At 45.5% G+C, this 15,636-nt stretch overlaps 1 protein-coding gene across 1 annotated transcript in view; it reads left to right on the top strand.

Annotated features, from left to right (window-relative positions):
- Positions 1–7,729: 7,729 nt before the first annotated feature.
- ALOX12 (arachidonate 12-lipoxygenase, 12S type) overlaps positions 7,730–15,636 on the top strand; it is a 99,710-nt gene continuing 91,803 nt past the window's right edge. Inside the window, exon 1 of the mRNA XM_033925159.1 lies at positions 7,730–7,926. Within this exon, the coding sequence (XP_033781050.1) occupies positions 7,780–7,926 (147 nt within the window). The 5' untranslated portion in view covers positions 7,730–7,779. The remainder of the gene's footprint in view (positions 7,927–15,636) is intronic.

Raw genomic sequence — 15,636 nt, forward strand, 5'->3', positions numbered from 1 at the left:
AAAAAAAAATAGTTTTGAGACACTGGATTAGAAAGATTTGTTTTTGTCACTAGTGGAATTGGGGTGATGAGTTTACTGGCAAAACTGCATGGTAAATTTTGCACAGAACTAGAAACAATGCCTGTGGGAGGGGGCACAGGAACCAGCTTCTCAAAACGATAGAGGGTGCTAAACTAATACTCCCTGGTTAGAGTAATGGAATTTGTTTAATATTGGGGGTGCTTGCTGAGTACTATGGGAGGAGGTGGGTAAATGCCCTGGAATGCTGGTGAAGGTAGAAATGAGATTCTTTGGTGCTGTAAGAAGGGTGTAAGGGGTGCTACAGGAGAGGAATTAGGTTTATAGGTAAAACTGGGGGAAGGGGTAGCTCCTGGAGTAGCAGAATCGGAATGAGGTGTGCTGAGAGAACAGTTTGCTGGAGTAGCAAGGCATCCTGTAAGCAGGAGTGAGGTTAATTTTAGCTCGGCACATCAGGTTGGGTTGAGTGCCCACTCTGTCTCAAACTTACTAGTTTTAAGGCTTGCGTTGTACCAAAAGGGGAAGGGGTAAAACACGGACCTCGTGGATCTAAACCCGCACGTCCTTAAAAATCTGAGGTCTGTGGCACTTGTAGTTAGTTTCTGGCTCTGACAGACCTCGATGACAATTTAGCGCTGACGGATCCGTCTCAGCTTAGGGAGGGAAAAGTATTAGGATCCGTCAGCGCTAAAATGTCACCGAGGTCTGTCAGAGCCAGAGACTACTTTGCTGGCAACAATTGAATGTTTATAGAGCCCGGACAGTCCCGCCACTGGTATCTTTTGCAGGAGAGATTTTCTGCAAAACTTCATTAAGGGGAATGGTTTTAGTCTCTTACTTGAAGGGTATTAACGTAGAACAAAATCTTTTCCAGAGAAAGGAAAATGGTAAAACCAGAGGACATAATTTGAGGTTGAGGGGTAGTAAATTCAAAGGCAATGTTAGGAAATTCTACTTTACGGAGAGGGTGGTGGATGCCTGGAATGCACTCCCGAGAGAGGTGGTGGAGAGTAAAACTGTGACTGAGTTCAAAGAAGCGTGGGATGAACACAGAAGATTTAGAATCAGAAAATAATATTAAATATTGAACTAAGCAGCAGTACTGGGCAGACTTGCATGGTCTGTGTCTGTATATGGCCGTTTGGTGGAGGATGGGCAGGGGAGGGCTTCAATGGCTGGGAGGGTGTAGATGGGCTGGAGTAAGTCTTAACAGAGATTTCGGCAGTTGGAACCAAAGCACAGTACCGGGTAAAGCTTTGGATTCTTGCCCAGAAATAGCTAATAAGAAAAAAAATTTAAATTGAATCAGGTTGGGGGGCGTCACGTGCCTGCTTGTAAGATGGCCGCTTAGCTCCTCTCCTCCGCTTCAGCCCCGCTAAACTTTTTCCACGCTCGGCCCCCGAAGCATTCAGAGTGACTGGAAATCACTCTCATAACATCACAGAATGTCTTCTAAGCAGGGTAAGACTGATTCCTCCCCTCCCGCTGTTCCCAGCACGTCGCACTCTGCCTCAAAGCGCTCTAAACACGAGCCACCATCTCCCGCCAAGGCCTCATCCTCCTGCACACCCGAGATTAACTCCTCAATCTCCCAAGACCTACAAGTTCTTCGCGAACTAATGCAGGAGAATCTCGCTGCCACCGCTGAAATTAAAAATGAGATGGGCACCATAATGTCCCAGCTAAAACACCATAATACTCGTCTAGATTTAGCTGAGGAACGGCTTACAGCACATGATTCTCAATACCAAGCAATCCAGCGTGATTTACATAAGATCACCTCCTTGCAGTCTGACCTGGAAGATTTGTCTAATAGAATGTGTCGGAGCAATGTACGCCTCATTGGATTACCAGAATTAATAGAAGGATCTGATATGATGGCGTTTTTACATACTTTCATCCCTGACACACTGAAACTTCAGTTTTCTCCACCACTAGAGATCGAGAGAGCGCACAGGGTCCCCTCGGGCCCTCCATCGCCTGCTAAGCCTCCCAGGCCGGTAGTTATAAAATTACTATGCTACCCTCAAGCCATCCAAATTCTCCAATCTGCAAGGTCTGCCTCAAATTTAATGGCAGATGGTAAACGCATTTTATTTGTTCCTGATGTCTCAAAAGCCACTGCTCAGAAACGAAAAGCCTTTCTCTCCATGCGACCTCAGCTAAAGTCCATAGGTGCGCAGTATGGATTATTCTACCCGGCCCGCATGAGAGTGACATACCATAACCAGACCAAAAATTTTGATAATCCAGTGGATCTTCAAAAATATCTGGATGAAACCATAGGAGTCATGACCTGATTTCCTGCACTAAACTGCTAAACCCGCTTTTCACTTTGCGGGGCCGCACCCAGCATTTGTTCTGACATGGGGCTGATTGCGGAGAGACTGCTGAGCCTCTCTTGCCAGCATGCGATCCCATTCTTGGATCTTCATTTGTTTTATTCTTCTCAGTGTCTACAAGCATGTTTCCTGTGTTGTTTTAGTTTTTTCCTTCTTTGCTTCCTCCCTCGTGGATGAGATACCCACCATTGCTCCTACAGTAATCCACTCTCCTATCTCCAATATCATCTGGATTTCACCGCTGCATAACCGCCTTGATGACTAAACTTCATATTGTCTCTCTCAATGTTAAAGGAATCAATCATCCAATTAAAAGGAAGAAGATTCTACACTACTTCAAGCACCTTGCTGCGGACATCTGCTTAATACAAGAATCCCACCTTACTCTGGATGAAGCACAGAAACTAACTGGTGGTTGGGTGGAGCATTGCCTTGCTGCTCCAGCTCAGAACAAAAAGAATGGAGTTATCACCTTGATAAAGAAAAATCTAAATTTCCAGCTATCCTCACACAGCTTTGACCCTAATGGTAGATGGTCTCTAATCACGGGATCCATTTTAGGCAAACCTCTGAACCTCTTTAATGTCTACGCCCCCAATGCGGATGACCCTTCCTTCTTCCAAGCTTTTCAATCTCTCAATACCTCTTCTTCGACCTCCAACACCATCTTTGCAGGAGACCTCAACTTTCCAATAGATCCCTTCATCGACCGCTCCTCTACTTGCCGTCCTGCCAAACTGAGGGTTCGAGCGGCTCTCACCAAACTCATGGACCTCCATGGATGGTCGGACATTTGGAGAATCCTCCATCCCACCACTAGAGACTACACCTTCTACTCTGCTCCCCATCAGTCCCATTCAAGAATTGACTATATTTTGGGCTTCAAAGACATTGTGAACCTTGTCACCTCATCACAAATTCATGATATCACAATTTCAGATCACGCTGCTGTATCCTGCACCCTCAACTGGTCCACCAATCCTTCATTTCGACAATGGCGACTAAACAATTTTCTTCTACACGACGAGACCTTCCTCTCTCACATCAAATCAGAATCTCAAACTTTCTTCTCCAATAACCTCAACTCAGTATCGCATTTCTCATCCGTTTGGGAATCCTATAAAGCCTGGCTTAGAGGTGAAGTAATCAGCTTTTCAGCTTTCCAACTCAAAAAACGTAAATCAACTTTGCATCAACTTGAAACGGATATTCACGCAAGTGAATCCCAACTGTACAGTCGACATGATCCTCTTCTATACAAGAAACTTCAACAATTAAAATTTCAATACAACGAAATCTTCAGCTCCCTTGCATCAGCTTCCATCTTTCGTCGATCTGCCACGTATTACTCATCATCCAACAAGACTGGTCACCTCCTGGCTACTTACCTAAAAGGCAAACGCTCAAAAAACCGGATCACCCACATCAAGTCTTCCGATGGTAGCATTCACACTTCTACCAAAGATATGCTAAATGATTTCCGCTCTTTCTATGAAGAGCTCTACTCATCTGATAATATTTCATCTGATAGCTCCATCACTGATTTTCTTCGTCGACTGAACCTACCTGCTCTATCAGAAACGCAGCAACAATCCCTTCAACAGCCAATATCGTCGGATGAAGTTATTCAGGCCATAGCCTCTCTACCTTCAGCCAAAGCGCCTGGTCCTGATGGCCTCTCATCGGAATTTTTCAAATCATTTTCTACCCTCCTCACGCTTCATTTACTTTCCTACTTCCAAGATCTACAATCAACTCCACATGGACTCAATTGATTTCTAGAAGCCAATATCATCATTCTCCCAAAACCGAACAGAGACCCTCAGTTAGTAAAGAATTATCGCCCTATATCTTTGTTAAATATAGATTATAAAATATTTGCTAAAATTCTTGTGTTTCGCTTAGAAAAAGTTATGTCTTCCTTAATTCACAGAGACCAAGTTGGTTTTATGAAGGGTCGCTATGGAGCTGATAACACTAGACTCCTATGCCACGTATTTCACTCTGCCCGGACGAGCACTACTCCAGCTGTTCTTGCTTCACTTGACGCTGAGAAAGCGTTTGACAGGGTAGAGTGGAAGTACCTTTTCGCTGTCCTAGCTCAATATGGTTTCCCCCCGTCCTTCATTCATTTAACTTCACTGCTTTACCAGTCTCCCACTGCTAAATTAATAGTTAATGACGAAGCATCCTCGCAGTTTCCACTCCACAGAGGTACCCGTCAAGGGTGTCCAATGTCCCCTCTTTTGTTTAATTTAGCCCTCGAACCTCTCCTCACAGCCATCAGACAGTCCACGGACATCAAAGGCATAACCATCGCCAATATAGAATTTAAAATCTCGGCTTATGCAGATGATGTCCTTCTGTACTTGTCTGATCCGGAACACTCACTGACCTCTTTAATGCAATTGATTACTTCCTTCTCTTCACTCTCAGGCTATAAAATCAATTGGGACAAAACAGAACTCATGCCCCTCAATGATTCTTGCATTCCCTTTATTTTCTCCTCTCAACCTTTCACATGGGTCTCTAAGGGAATCAAATATCTTGGAATCACTTTCGATAGGGACCTATCTTCCACTACCCAAGCAATCTGCTCCACTCTTCTAAGTCAGATTTCCACCACCCTATCATCCTGGTCTCCCTTACATCTCTCTTGGTGGGGCCGTCTCGACTCTTTAAAAATGGTTGTGGTTCCGAAATTAACATATATCTTCAATATGTTTCCTCTATTGCTCCCCCCTATTGTATACAAAAAACTGGAAACTAGAATGCTTAGTTTTCTATGGAATGACAAACCCCATAGAATCTCTCTTAAAAAGTTGAAAACCCCTACTTTACAAGGCGGAGTCAACTTTCCAGATCTCTTTAGTTACCATAAAGCCTTTATCCTCAGACAAGGAGCTGAATGGCTTGCATCCCCTTCCCCCAATGATTACCCCAATTGGTTGCGCCTAGAAATGTCTTTGATGTCTCCCTTTCCGCTGATAAGACTTCTGGGTACTAATTACTCCCCAAATCTTTCCAGTAATCCCATCATGGCGACCACACACAAAACCCTCATGGACCTTGATACCCACTTGGACATACCTTGGAACAAATCTTCCTTTTGCCCTTTATGGTATAACAAATGTCTTCTGATAGATAAAAAACCCATCTGCTGGCCTTCCTGGTTTCAACAACAAATTTGGGACCTTGGATCCTTATGTCGACCAGATGGTTCTTTTCTTACCTTCAGTGAGGTCATGGACTCCTTCTCAATCAATGAATCTCATTTCTATAAATGGTTACAGCTGAAATCTTCCCTCAATAAATCGGGCCTATTACCTATTCCAGTAAACTCCACTCCCTCTTTATATTCCCTTTCCCATCAATTTTTAGCATTAGGTCATACAGCATCACACTTTTATAAACTTCTCAAATCTCTCCTTCCTTCCTCGCTAACCCCATTACACTCCTCATGGGAAGTGGACTTGGGGATTCAAATAACCGATGAAGTCTGGAATATGGTTTATAAATCTACTTTTCGAACGTCCCGCTCTGCATCCATTCTTCAACATATGTTTTTCTTGCTTCACAGAACTCCATGGACCCCAGTCAAATCTCACAAAATCAACCCCACTTACTCCAATAAATGTTGGACCTGTCAAACTGAAGTTGGTACTCTTAAGCACCTTCTTTTCTCTTGCCCAGCAATCAGCTCCTTCTGGTCCTCAGTTTGGGCTACAGTTTGTTCAGTCTTCCAGATCAATATTCCACTGACTTACCAAATGCTCTTACTAAAATCTTCCGCATTATCTGATGATCTCTCAGACTCCGATCATCTTCTCTTTGATATTTTACTCACCTTGGCCTTAAAGACTATTCTCACTTATTGGAAGGATTTATCCAAAGCCTCACACTCACATTGGTGGAACCTCGTTTGTCTCACATACAGAACTGAAGCGTATTTGGCTAAGTCCTCCAATAGGTTTCCTCGGTTCCAGCTCAGATGGAAGCTACTGAAACTCTACCTGCACTCTTCTCTCCCTTGAGTGGACCCTTCTCTAGTCTTTCTTCTCCCTTCCTCCCTTTTCTTTTACTCATCTATTTATTCGTTTATCTACTCACTACATTACATTTACTCACTTCATTTTACCTGGAACGTGCTTGTTTAGGTAGTTAGGATACAGTTTGTTGTATTAGATATGCTATGAAGAAAATTTCTTGAGGAATGTATGAATCCATGTTCATGTTCTGCATTTCATTTTCTGTTTTTGTTGATTCCATTCATTGGCATATCTTTTGTTTTCCACTATTATGGATTATTTTATTCCATACTTTGTAATTTTGTAAAAATTCAATAAATAAACATACTAAATTGAATCAGGTTGGGCAGACTGGATGGACCATTCGGGTCTTTATCTGCCGTCATCTACTATGTAAGTCTCTGGCTCTGACAGACCTCGGTGACATTTTAGCGCTGATGGATCCTAATACTTTTCCCTCCCTAAGCTGAGACGGATCCTTCAGCCTAAATTGCCATCGAGGTCTGTCAGAGCCAGAAACTAACTACAAGTGGCACAGACCTCAGATTTTTAAGGACGTGCGGGTTTAGATCCGTCAGGTCCGCGTTTTACCCCTTCCCTACCGAAAGCTCCCTTTTGGAGCCGATAGGATGCACTATGTTGCAGGCAGGGGACTCGGTCCCCCATGGCCGGCCAGCGTGGTTAAAAATCACAGATGACCTTTGATTGGGGCGAGCCCCTTTGGAAGTGTTAAGACTTCCCTTTCTTGGGGGAGGGGGGCTGCAGCTGCTAGAAACAGAGAATCAGCACTTCCTGCGTTGCGAAATGTTTGGCGGTCCTTAAAACTAGGTCAGTGGCAGTAAGACGGCGGGTTGCCTATTTTTGTGTTGGTTTTTTTTACCCAAAAGAACGCGTTGATCCCATTTAGGGGCTTGGTGGTATTAATTTAGCCTTCAGCTCATACCCTCCATCGGGGTTGGTTTCTAAGAAAGAATGTACAAACACCAGGGGTTCCTGCCCCGGGGAGCTTATTCTGAGGCAACGGGCATGCTCTCTAGTTCATTTTAAATCACCTGCAAGCTTCCTCGTCGATGGACAGTAAGAGGGTGCAGATGAGCGATTTTTTTCCCCCCTTCTTTTCTTTCTGAAGTGCCAGAGGTATTGCTTGAGTGATTTGATGGTGCTGAGAAGGTTCTGGAGAGTTGAGACAAGGGCATTTCATTCAAGGGGTGCTGGAGATGGCCACTAGTTGCCTTTCAGAGGGATTGGGGCTTGTGTGCTGGAGGCTGACTTTTGGACGGTCGAGGCGAGGGGGGGGGTGGTTTTCTGCGGCCTCTCGAGGTGGAGCCTCCCACTCTCGCGTCCCTCCTCCGCTTAAGTTTGGGGCATAGCGGCGGGAGCTGGGGCTGGGAATGGCTCGCTACCGCGTCACGGTGGCCACGGGCGCCTCGGAGTACTCGGGAACCAACAACTACGTCTACTTGGCCCTGATCGGGGAACGGGGTCGCTCTCGTCGGACCTTGCTGGACAACCCCGGCTTGGATTTCTGCCGGGGAGCGGTGAGAATTGGGGAAATGAAGCGAGACTGTGATAAAGGGGGGGGAGGGGGCACGGAGACTTTCCGATTGCTATCCGGGCGAGTCGTAAGTCACCCACGTGTTTTGTGCATCTGGTCCAGGGGTTCCAAACACGGCAGGATGGTTGAGGAGGGATTAGATCAGCCTCCTGAGGTGCTTGGCTGCAAATCCCAGCATCCTGCCAGGGAAACAAAATCAGGTGCCACATAGGCAGAATCCCTAAGGTCAGCTGAGATGATCAGGTTTGTTTTTTTTTAATTCGGATTTAAAGTTTACACCTTTTTAAGGAGTTGCTCAAGGTGACTTATATTTAGATAATCTACATTAGGGGTGCCCACGCTTTTTTGGCTTTGCCAGCTACTTTTAAAATGACCAAGTCAAAATGATCTACCAACAATAAAATAAAAAAAAACAACAACCACCACATAGCACCGTTGTGAGAATTTATATCTGCTGTCTTTATTTTGCACTATGGCCCCCTAAACCGTTATAGTGGTTTTTAACACAGGAAGCCTATGGGTGTGGGGAGCTGCGAGGGGCATTCAGCGCAGCTCCCTGTGCTAAAAACCGCTATCACGGTTTAGTAAAAGGGGAGGGGGTATATTTGTCTATTTTTGTATAGTTGTTACTGAGGTGACATTGCATATTTTAAAGTCATCTGCCCTGACCTCTGGAACCTTCCCCCCCTAAAATACAAATGATAATTAACAATTTTGATCACTACATTGAAAATAAAATCATTTTTCCTACCTTTTTGTCTGGTGATTTCAAAGTGGGAAGGGGTAAAACGCGGACCTCGCGGACCTGGCGGATCTAAACCCGCACGTCCTTAAAAATCTGAGGTCCGTGCCACTTGTAGTTAGTTTCTGTCTCTGTCAGACCTCGATGACAATTTAGCGCTGACGGATCTGTCAGCTTAGGGAGGAAAAAGTATTAGGATCTGTCAGCGCTAAAATGTCACCGAGGTCTGTCAGAGCCAGAGACTACTTTGCTGGCAACAAATGAATGTTTACAGAGCCCGGACAGTCCCGCCACTGGTATCTTTTGCAGGAGAGATTTTCTGCAAAACTTCATTAAGAGGAATGGTTTTAGTCTCTGGCTCTGACAGACCTCGGTGACATTTTAGCAATGACAGATCCTAATACTTTTCCCTCCCTAAGCTGAGACGGATCCGTCAGCGCTAAATTGTCATCGAAGTCTGTCAGAGCCAGAAACTAACTACAAGTGGCATGGACCTCAGATTTTTAAGGACGTGCGGGTTTAGATCCTCCGGGTCCGTGAAGTCCGTGTTTTACCCCTTCCCTTTCAAAGTCTCTGGTTGCACTTCCTTCTTCTGTAAAGCCAATATTTCTTTCATTCTGCATTTCTTTCCCTCTCCTCCTCCCTGCCTGTCTTTCTTTTTCTCTTCCCCTGCCCCCCCCCCCCAAGCCATCACGCCGATTTCTCCACTTCTCCGATTCTTTCCCTACCTCCCCCCAAGCCACCACGCCAAGTTCTCCCTGCTGCTTCCCTGAGCCAGGCCTGGCGCGTACAAGTGCCGGGCCCACAAGACTTCACCTCCGACGTCAATTCTAATGTCGGGGAGGAAGTTCCAGGCCAGCCAGGCAGCGAGCGATTGGCTGGCCCAGAACTTCCTCTCCGACGTCAGAATTGATGTTGGAGTGAAGTCTTGTGAGTCCGGTGCTTGTACGCGCCAGGCCTGGATCGGGGATGCAGCAGGGAGAAAAAGATTGCAAAGGCAACGTGATTGACTCGCGTTGCCTTTGCGATCTACTGGTCGATTGCGATCGACCATTTGGGCACCCCTGATCTACATGAAATATTTCCCTATCCCTAGAGAATTTACAAACTCATGTTGTACCTGAGGCAACCTCAGCTGCCCAAGATTACAAGTGCTCAAACCACTAGTCTGTTCAGATAGAACCAAAGCAGTCCATCTATACTGGTCAGTTAGGGTCCTTATCTGCTGCTGTCTACTGCCCTCCCTTCTCCTTAAAGCTGGAACCTTCCCTGGATGCAGTGCATTTAATCCTATATCTGTAGTTTGAAGCCAAGTGAGGAATCCAGATCCCAAACTAACTGGGGATTAGAGACTTCTGATGCGCCAGAATCTGGCCATCTTTTTTTTTTTCTTCCTTGAATAATACCTGCAGTATATTTTATTAAATTTTTTTTTTAGTTCTTACAACATAACATAATAATAGATTTACCGCATAACCCTTAGTTCAATGCAGTTTACAAAAGATATCGCTGTGAGTGAATACAGAGATAATGCAATATGCAAAAATTAGCTGGCTACAAATTTAGAAAAAATAAAAGTTTTCTGTAATGTTTATAATCTGGTCAGTAATGGGCGGAATTCTTTATCGAATTGAGCTGCTTGATCGGAAAGACAGTTACAGCCCTTAACAGAAGGGAACATAAACAAGGCATGGGATTGTCTTCTGTTCCCGTGAATCATAGTAACAAATCTATCAACAAGGTACAGCGGAGCGGCACCAAAAGCGACTTTATACATTTTGATATAGATTTTACATGTTAAAATCCCTTGATTTTATGATCACTTAACAAATGATACAATATCTAGATTTTTTGTCATAATTATCACTATCATTTACTATTTTTTTTACATTTACGATATTTTCTACAGTTTTCTGCTCTGCTTCTTCTTATTCCTATTAGGCCAGTTTGGGGAAATCCAGAGCTCTAGCACACTCTGCCCTCCAGGACTCCAGACCCTTCAAATAGTTCAATTGAATTTTATTCCCACACTAGCGTTTAAGCCCGTTACATTAACGAGTGCTAGAATAGATGTGTAGATGTTTAGCACAATGGAGCACTGAGGCATTTCTTTCTTTCATTCTTTTTTTTTTTTAATCTCTGTCATTCTTTCTCTCTCCCTGCTCCCCTTTCTTTATTTCTGACTCTGTCCCACTGTCTGTGTGTCTCTGTCTTTCTTTCTTTCTGTCTGTCTCTTCCCTGGCCCCCAGTCTTTTTGTCTGTCTCTCTCCCTGCCCCCCTGTCTTTTTGTCTGTATGTCTCCCTGGCTGTGTGTCTTTCTTTCTTTCTGTCTCTTCTCCCTTCCTTTTACCGGTTCATAAACATCTCCGCGAAAGACAAAGGCGCGTGCCGACAACTGAGCGCAAGACGGAGGCGCGCGCCAAAGAAAATTACAGTTTTTAGGGGCTCCGACGGGGGTTTTTGTTGGGGAGCCCCCCCCCAGTTTACTTAATAGAGATCGCGCTGGCGTTGTGGGGGGTTTGGGGGGTTGTAACCCTCCACATTTTACTGTAAACTTAACTTTTTCCCTAAAAACAGGGAAAAAGTTAAGTTTTCAGTAAAATGTGGGGGGTTACAACCCCCCAAACCCCCCACAACGCGGCACGATCTCTATTAAGTAAAGTGGGGGGTTCCCCCCCCCCCGTCGGAGCCCTAAAAACAGTAATTTTCTGCGGCGCGCACCTCCACACTGCGCTCAATTGCGCACGCCTTTGTCCCGGCGCGCTTTTGACCTGACACCCTTTTACCTCCCATGTCCCCCTGTCCAGCAGCTGTTTGGACTTAGAGATCCCTACTGACTCAGGTATTTAAAGTTTGATTTTGGAGTAAGGGGGGGGGGACAGAGCAGGGCACAGGTAGAGACCTATTTTGTGCCCACCTGCTTTGGGATCAGCTCCTCCCCCTTTGAAAATAATTGAAGGTCTGGTTTGCCACTGCCTTTCATGCTTCACAGATGCAAAGTATGTGGGGAAAAGAAGATGGCTGGTTTCAAAATGAAATGCTTATGCCTATTTTTGTGGGTCCATCCAAACTCTTTTAGTGCTTTTCCTTGCTCCCCCTGTCCAGCAGGAGCCCTTCTCCTTTCCTTTTACCTCCCCCCTGTCAGTTCCTTCAGGAGTACTGCTCCCAGCTTTCGCTGTGCCGGTGCAGCATTAACAGCACCCTCTGTCTGGGTTTCTGCAGCGCCTGCACCTGGGTGCTCACACCACCCTCTACTTTCTCTACCCTGGATCCCCGGGCCCTCTCCTCCTCCTACCATTGCCGGGGTGCCTGCAGCGTCCCCTTTTGTTCAGCTCTACCCAACGCTCGAACCGTCTCCCTGTGCTCCTGCTCCAGGGTGCTCGAGTATCCCACACACACACCCCACCCCCGCATCGGACGAGGGCAGGTGAAGGAGAAGAGAGAGGATAATGAGTTGAGTGTTCGACTCCATGTGGCCGGCCCTCGCTTCCTGCTCGGCTCCGTGGGCAGCGTTTGTTTGTTGTCTTTCAGCCCATTACACATTAGCAGCGCAGGGCGGAGCCTGGAAACTGTGTTGAGGAAGGGCAATGGGGGAACCAGCGCAGGTAGAGTTCTACTCTACTGCGCATGCGGGGACACGGCACCATGGACGCACGGAGCCACAAACATTGAAGTGCGCATGTGCGCTATGGGATTGTCAATGCTAAATCCCCCCCCCCCTTAACATTTCTGGACATCAAACAAAACGTAGCTAGTAAGAAAAATATTTAATCCCTCTGATAATACAGATATCAAAGCTGAGAAAATAAGTACTCAAAAGGATTGCTATACCTGATGGCTTCCCTAAATATTTTTGAATGCCTTTGTGGATGTGGCAGTATTAAAAAAAACAAATATATAAATACATGTTTATGCATTTTTCTTCTCCTTGAAACCCAGCTATGCTGTATGCCCTGACCACATCTCCTGACAACAAGAGACTGGAGATTTTGGGACTGTCCTGGATTTCTGACCACCCCATCCTAGTGCATAATGGGATTTGCATTGTTGATTTCAGTGTGTGAGATCAGGCACTACAAATCCCATACTGCTTTTGGGATGTAAGTTCAAAACCAGGATTGGGTAACTTGGAATCTTTGTGACAACACATGCCACTGCTTGACTGTGCATTGTTTTAAATGTGCTAGTTATATTTTCATGATGATACCCAGGGCTTTTATTTGAGGGGGTACCGAGTACTGGCACCTTTTCCATTGCTTGATAAAAATGATTCATGGCCCCCAGTTATTAAGAAAAGAGCTCAGTTCTGCATACTCAGTGCTGCCTTTTCATGGATTCTGAGGCTGGTTGTAGGGGGCCTGGCTGCAGTGGGGTGGTTCCCTCAGGAATCACCTCATTCCTGAAGAATGATCTGGAAAAAAAATATATAGGCAAATACCTCTCTTATTGCATGGAGTGGAAGAGCAGCCTAACCTAGGATCTCAAACCCTTTGCAGGGCCACATTTTGGATTTGTAGGTACTTGGAGGGCCTCAGAAAAAAAAAATAGTTCAGTTTTATTAAAGAAATGACAATTTTGCAGTTTATAAATCTTTCCTTTTGGCTAAGTCTTAATAATAACACTGTAATTTATAGCTAAAGAGACATATGATCAAGAAACTGTTTTATTTTACTTTTGTGATTATGATAAACATACCAAGGGCCTCAAAATAGTACCTGGTGGGGCCACATGCGGCCCCCGGGCTGCGAGTGTGATTAGATCAGTAAAGTAGGCTGATAACCAGCAAAGTCCAGTCTACTGCTGCTTTTCTTTTAAGGAAGACACAACCCTTCATTGTCTCAGAGGCCTTTTTACTTCAAGGGCTTTGAGGGGGGGGGAGGAAAAAGGGCAGCTGTTCTGGGTTCCACCATTCCAGGAGGCCCTTGTGGACCGGAATAACTTTCACTTTTCCCCACCTGGTTCTGAAGCCCCCCTCACCTGTAAAAATGCAAGGAGGTCGCTGGTGTTGCAGTGGTTCATTAGCACGGCCTGTGACCTCCTCAGCGTTGTTCCTGTGCCGGAGTACGCTCAAGCCGAAACAGGAAGTTGCATCAGAAGGGGGCAGATTGTGGCAAAGGACCAGCCTTGAGGAGACCATGGGCGATGCTAGAGAGTTGCTGCCGCCTCCTTGTATTTTTTTACAGGTGAGGGAGGGGGGCTTTTGGAACTGGGTGGGGAGAAGGAAAGGACATCCCAGCCCATGGGGGTCCCCTGGCACAGCTGATTTTTAAAATGAAGGGAGGGTTGCTGGATGGGAGGGCATTTGGTGTATGGGGAAATTGGAGGAGGGTAGAGAGGAGAGGAATTTCTGCTCTGGGTTCCAGCCTGTCTTACACCAGCCCTGAAGGCCACTAAGACCTAATGTGCACTTAGTACCTGAAAAATATTCTGCCACAAAAAGCATTTCACATGTATAGGCTGCTGGAAACACCTATTCTTTTAAAAATACTAGATAAGCCGTGGCACTAATGGAGTCCCCTGTACCTTTTAAACTAGCTCCCTTACTGGACAGCCTGATAAGGGAACATAAGAATTACCGCTGCTAGGTTAGACCAGTGGTCCATCGTGCCCAGCAGTCCGCTCATGTGGCGGCCCTTAGGTCAAAGACCAGTGCCCTGAGTCTAGCCTTACCTGCGTACGTTCTGGTTCAGCAGGAACTTGTCTAACTTTGTCTTGAATCCCTAGAGAGTGTTTTCCCCTATAACAGCCTCTGGAAGAGCGTTCCAGTTTTCCACCACTTTGTGGGTGAAGAAGAACTTCCTTACGTTTGTACGGAATCTATCCCCTTTTAACGTGGACATAAAAATCTCTTTATATTTTACCCCTTTTTCTATGCATGCTTGTAGTGATAGCTCCCTCGCTGGACAGCTGCCGGCTGCCTCCTCCAATGTCGTGGCCAGCGGTGCAGGGCAGGAGTGATCTTTTCGGCATCCAGACTGCTTCCTCAATGCCTGCCGTCAGTTCTCGCGGGATTCACAGCTTATCTAATGGGGCGGCTTATCTACGATATCTTTAGATAGGCCGCCCCATATAAGGAAGCCACACCCACTGCATAGGTTTGTAAAACCCATGTATAAGCCACAGCCTATACATGGGGAAATATGGTAAAGCATTTTGCCTGTTACCGCTCACTAACTTGTATGTTAGTTTGTTTTTAGTTTTTTAAATATATTTTGCAATTGGTGTGTCATGGATATGAAAATGTTTAACAAGCTAGCATGTTCACATTAGCGTGTGCTAACTAGCTATCGATGAATTAACGTGGGAGCACTTAGCGCCTCCTAAATGGGAAACGGTAAGCGCTCCTGCGTTAAACTTTTTACAGGTAACACCATGATAATGCAAACACCAGCGCACAACCCAAAACAGAATATTCAAGAGCACCTTAAATTGTGCAGTGTTGACTCTGGATTTAGCCTCTGCGAAAGTCCTGCGTTAAGATTCTCTAAGCCCAGGGCCTCAGGGGACAAGTTAAATACCTAAAATACTTCAGTGTAATTCACTTTGGGCTGTTACTGGAAAAGGAGTGAGGAATCCAGTAACATCTCTGCAAGGTGAATAATAGTTTCTTATTTATCTATCCAGTCCACTCCTAATTTTATAGAACATAAGAATAACCTTACTGGGTCAGTCCAATGGTCCATCTAGCCCGGTACATAGATGAAACCGTGCGAGACAATCGCGCGCAGGACGTCAGCGCACTGGATTTAAACAATATTAGAAAGTGCTCCAAGGGGGGGTGTAGGGGGGGAACTTCCCCAATTTACTTAGAAATGTTGGCGCTTCCATTGGGGGGGTAACCCCCCATTACAGAGGAAACAGGCTTTTCCCCTGTGTTTTAGGGAAAAATTACTGTTTCTTCTGTAATGGGAGGGTTCTACCTCCCCCCCAACATTTCTAAGTAAAGTGGGG

This window comes from Geotrypetes seraphini, chromosome 16 (genome assembly GCF_902459505.1).
Source record: "Geotrypetes seraphini chromosome 16, aGeoSer1.1, whole genome shotgun sequence".
NCBI classification, from domain to species: domain Eukaryota; kingdom Metazoa; phylum Chordata; class Amphibia; order Gymnophiona; family Dermophiidae; genus Geotrypetes; species Geotrypetes seraphini.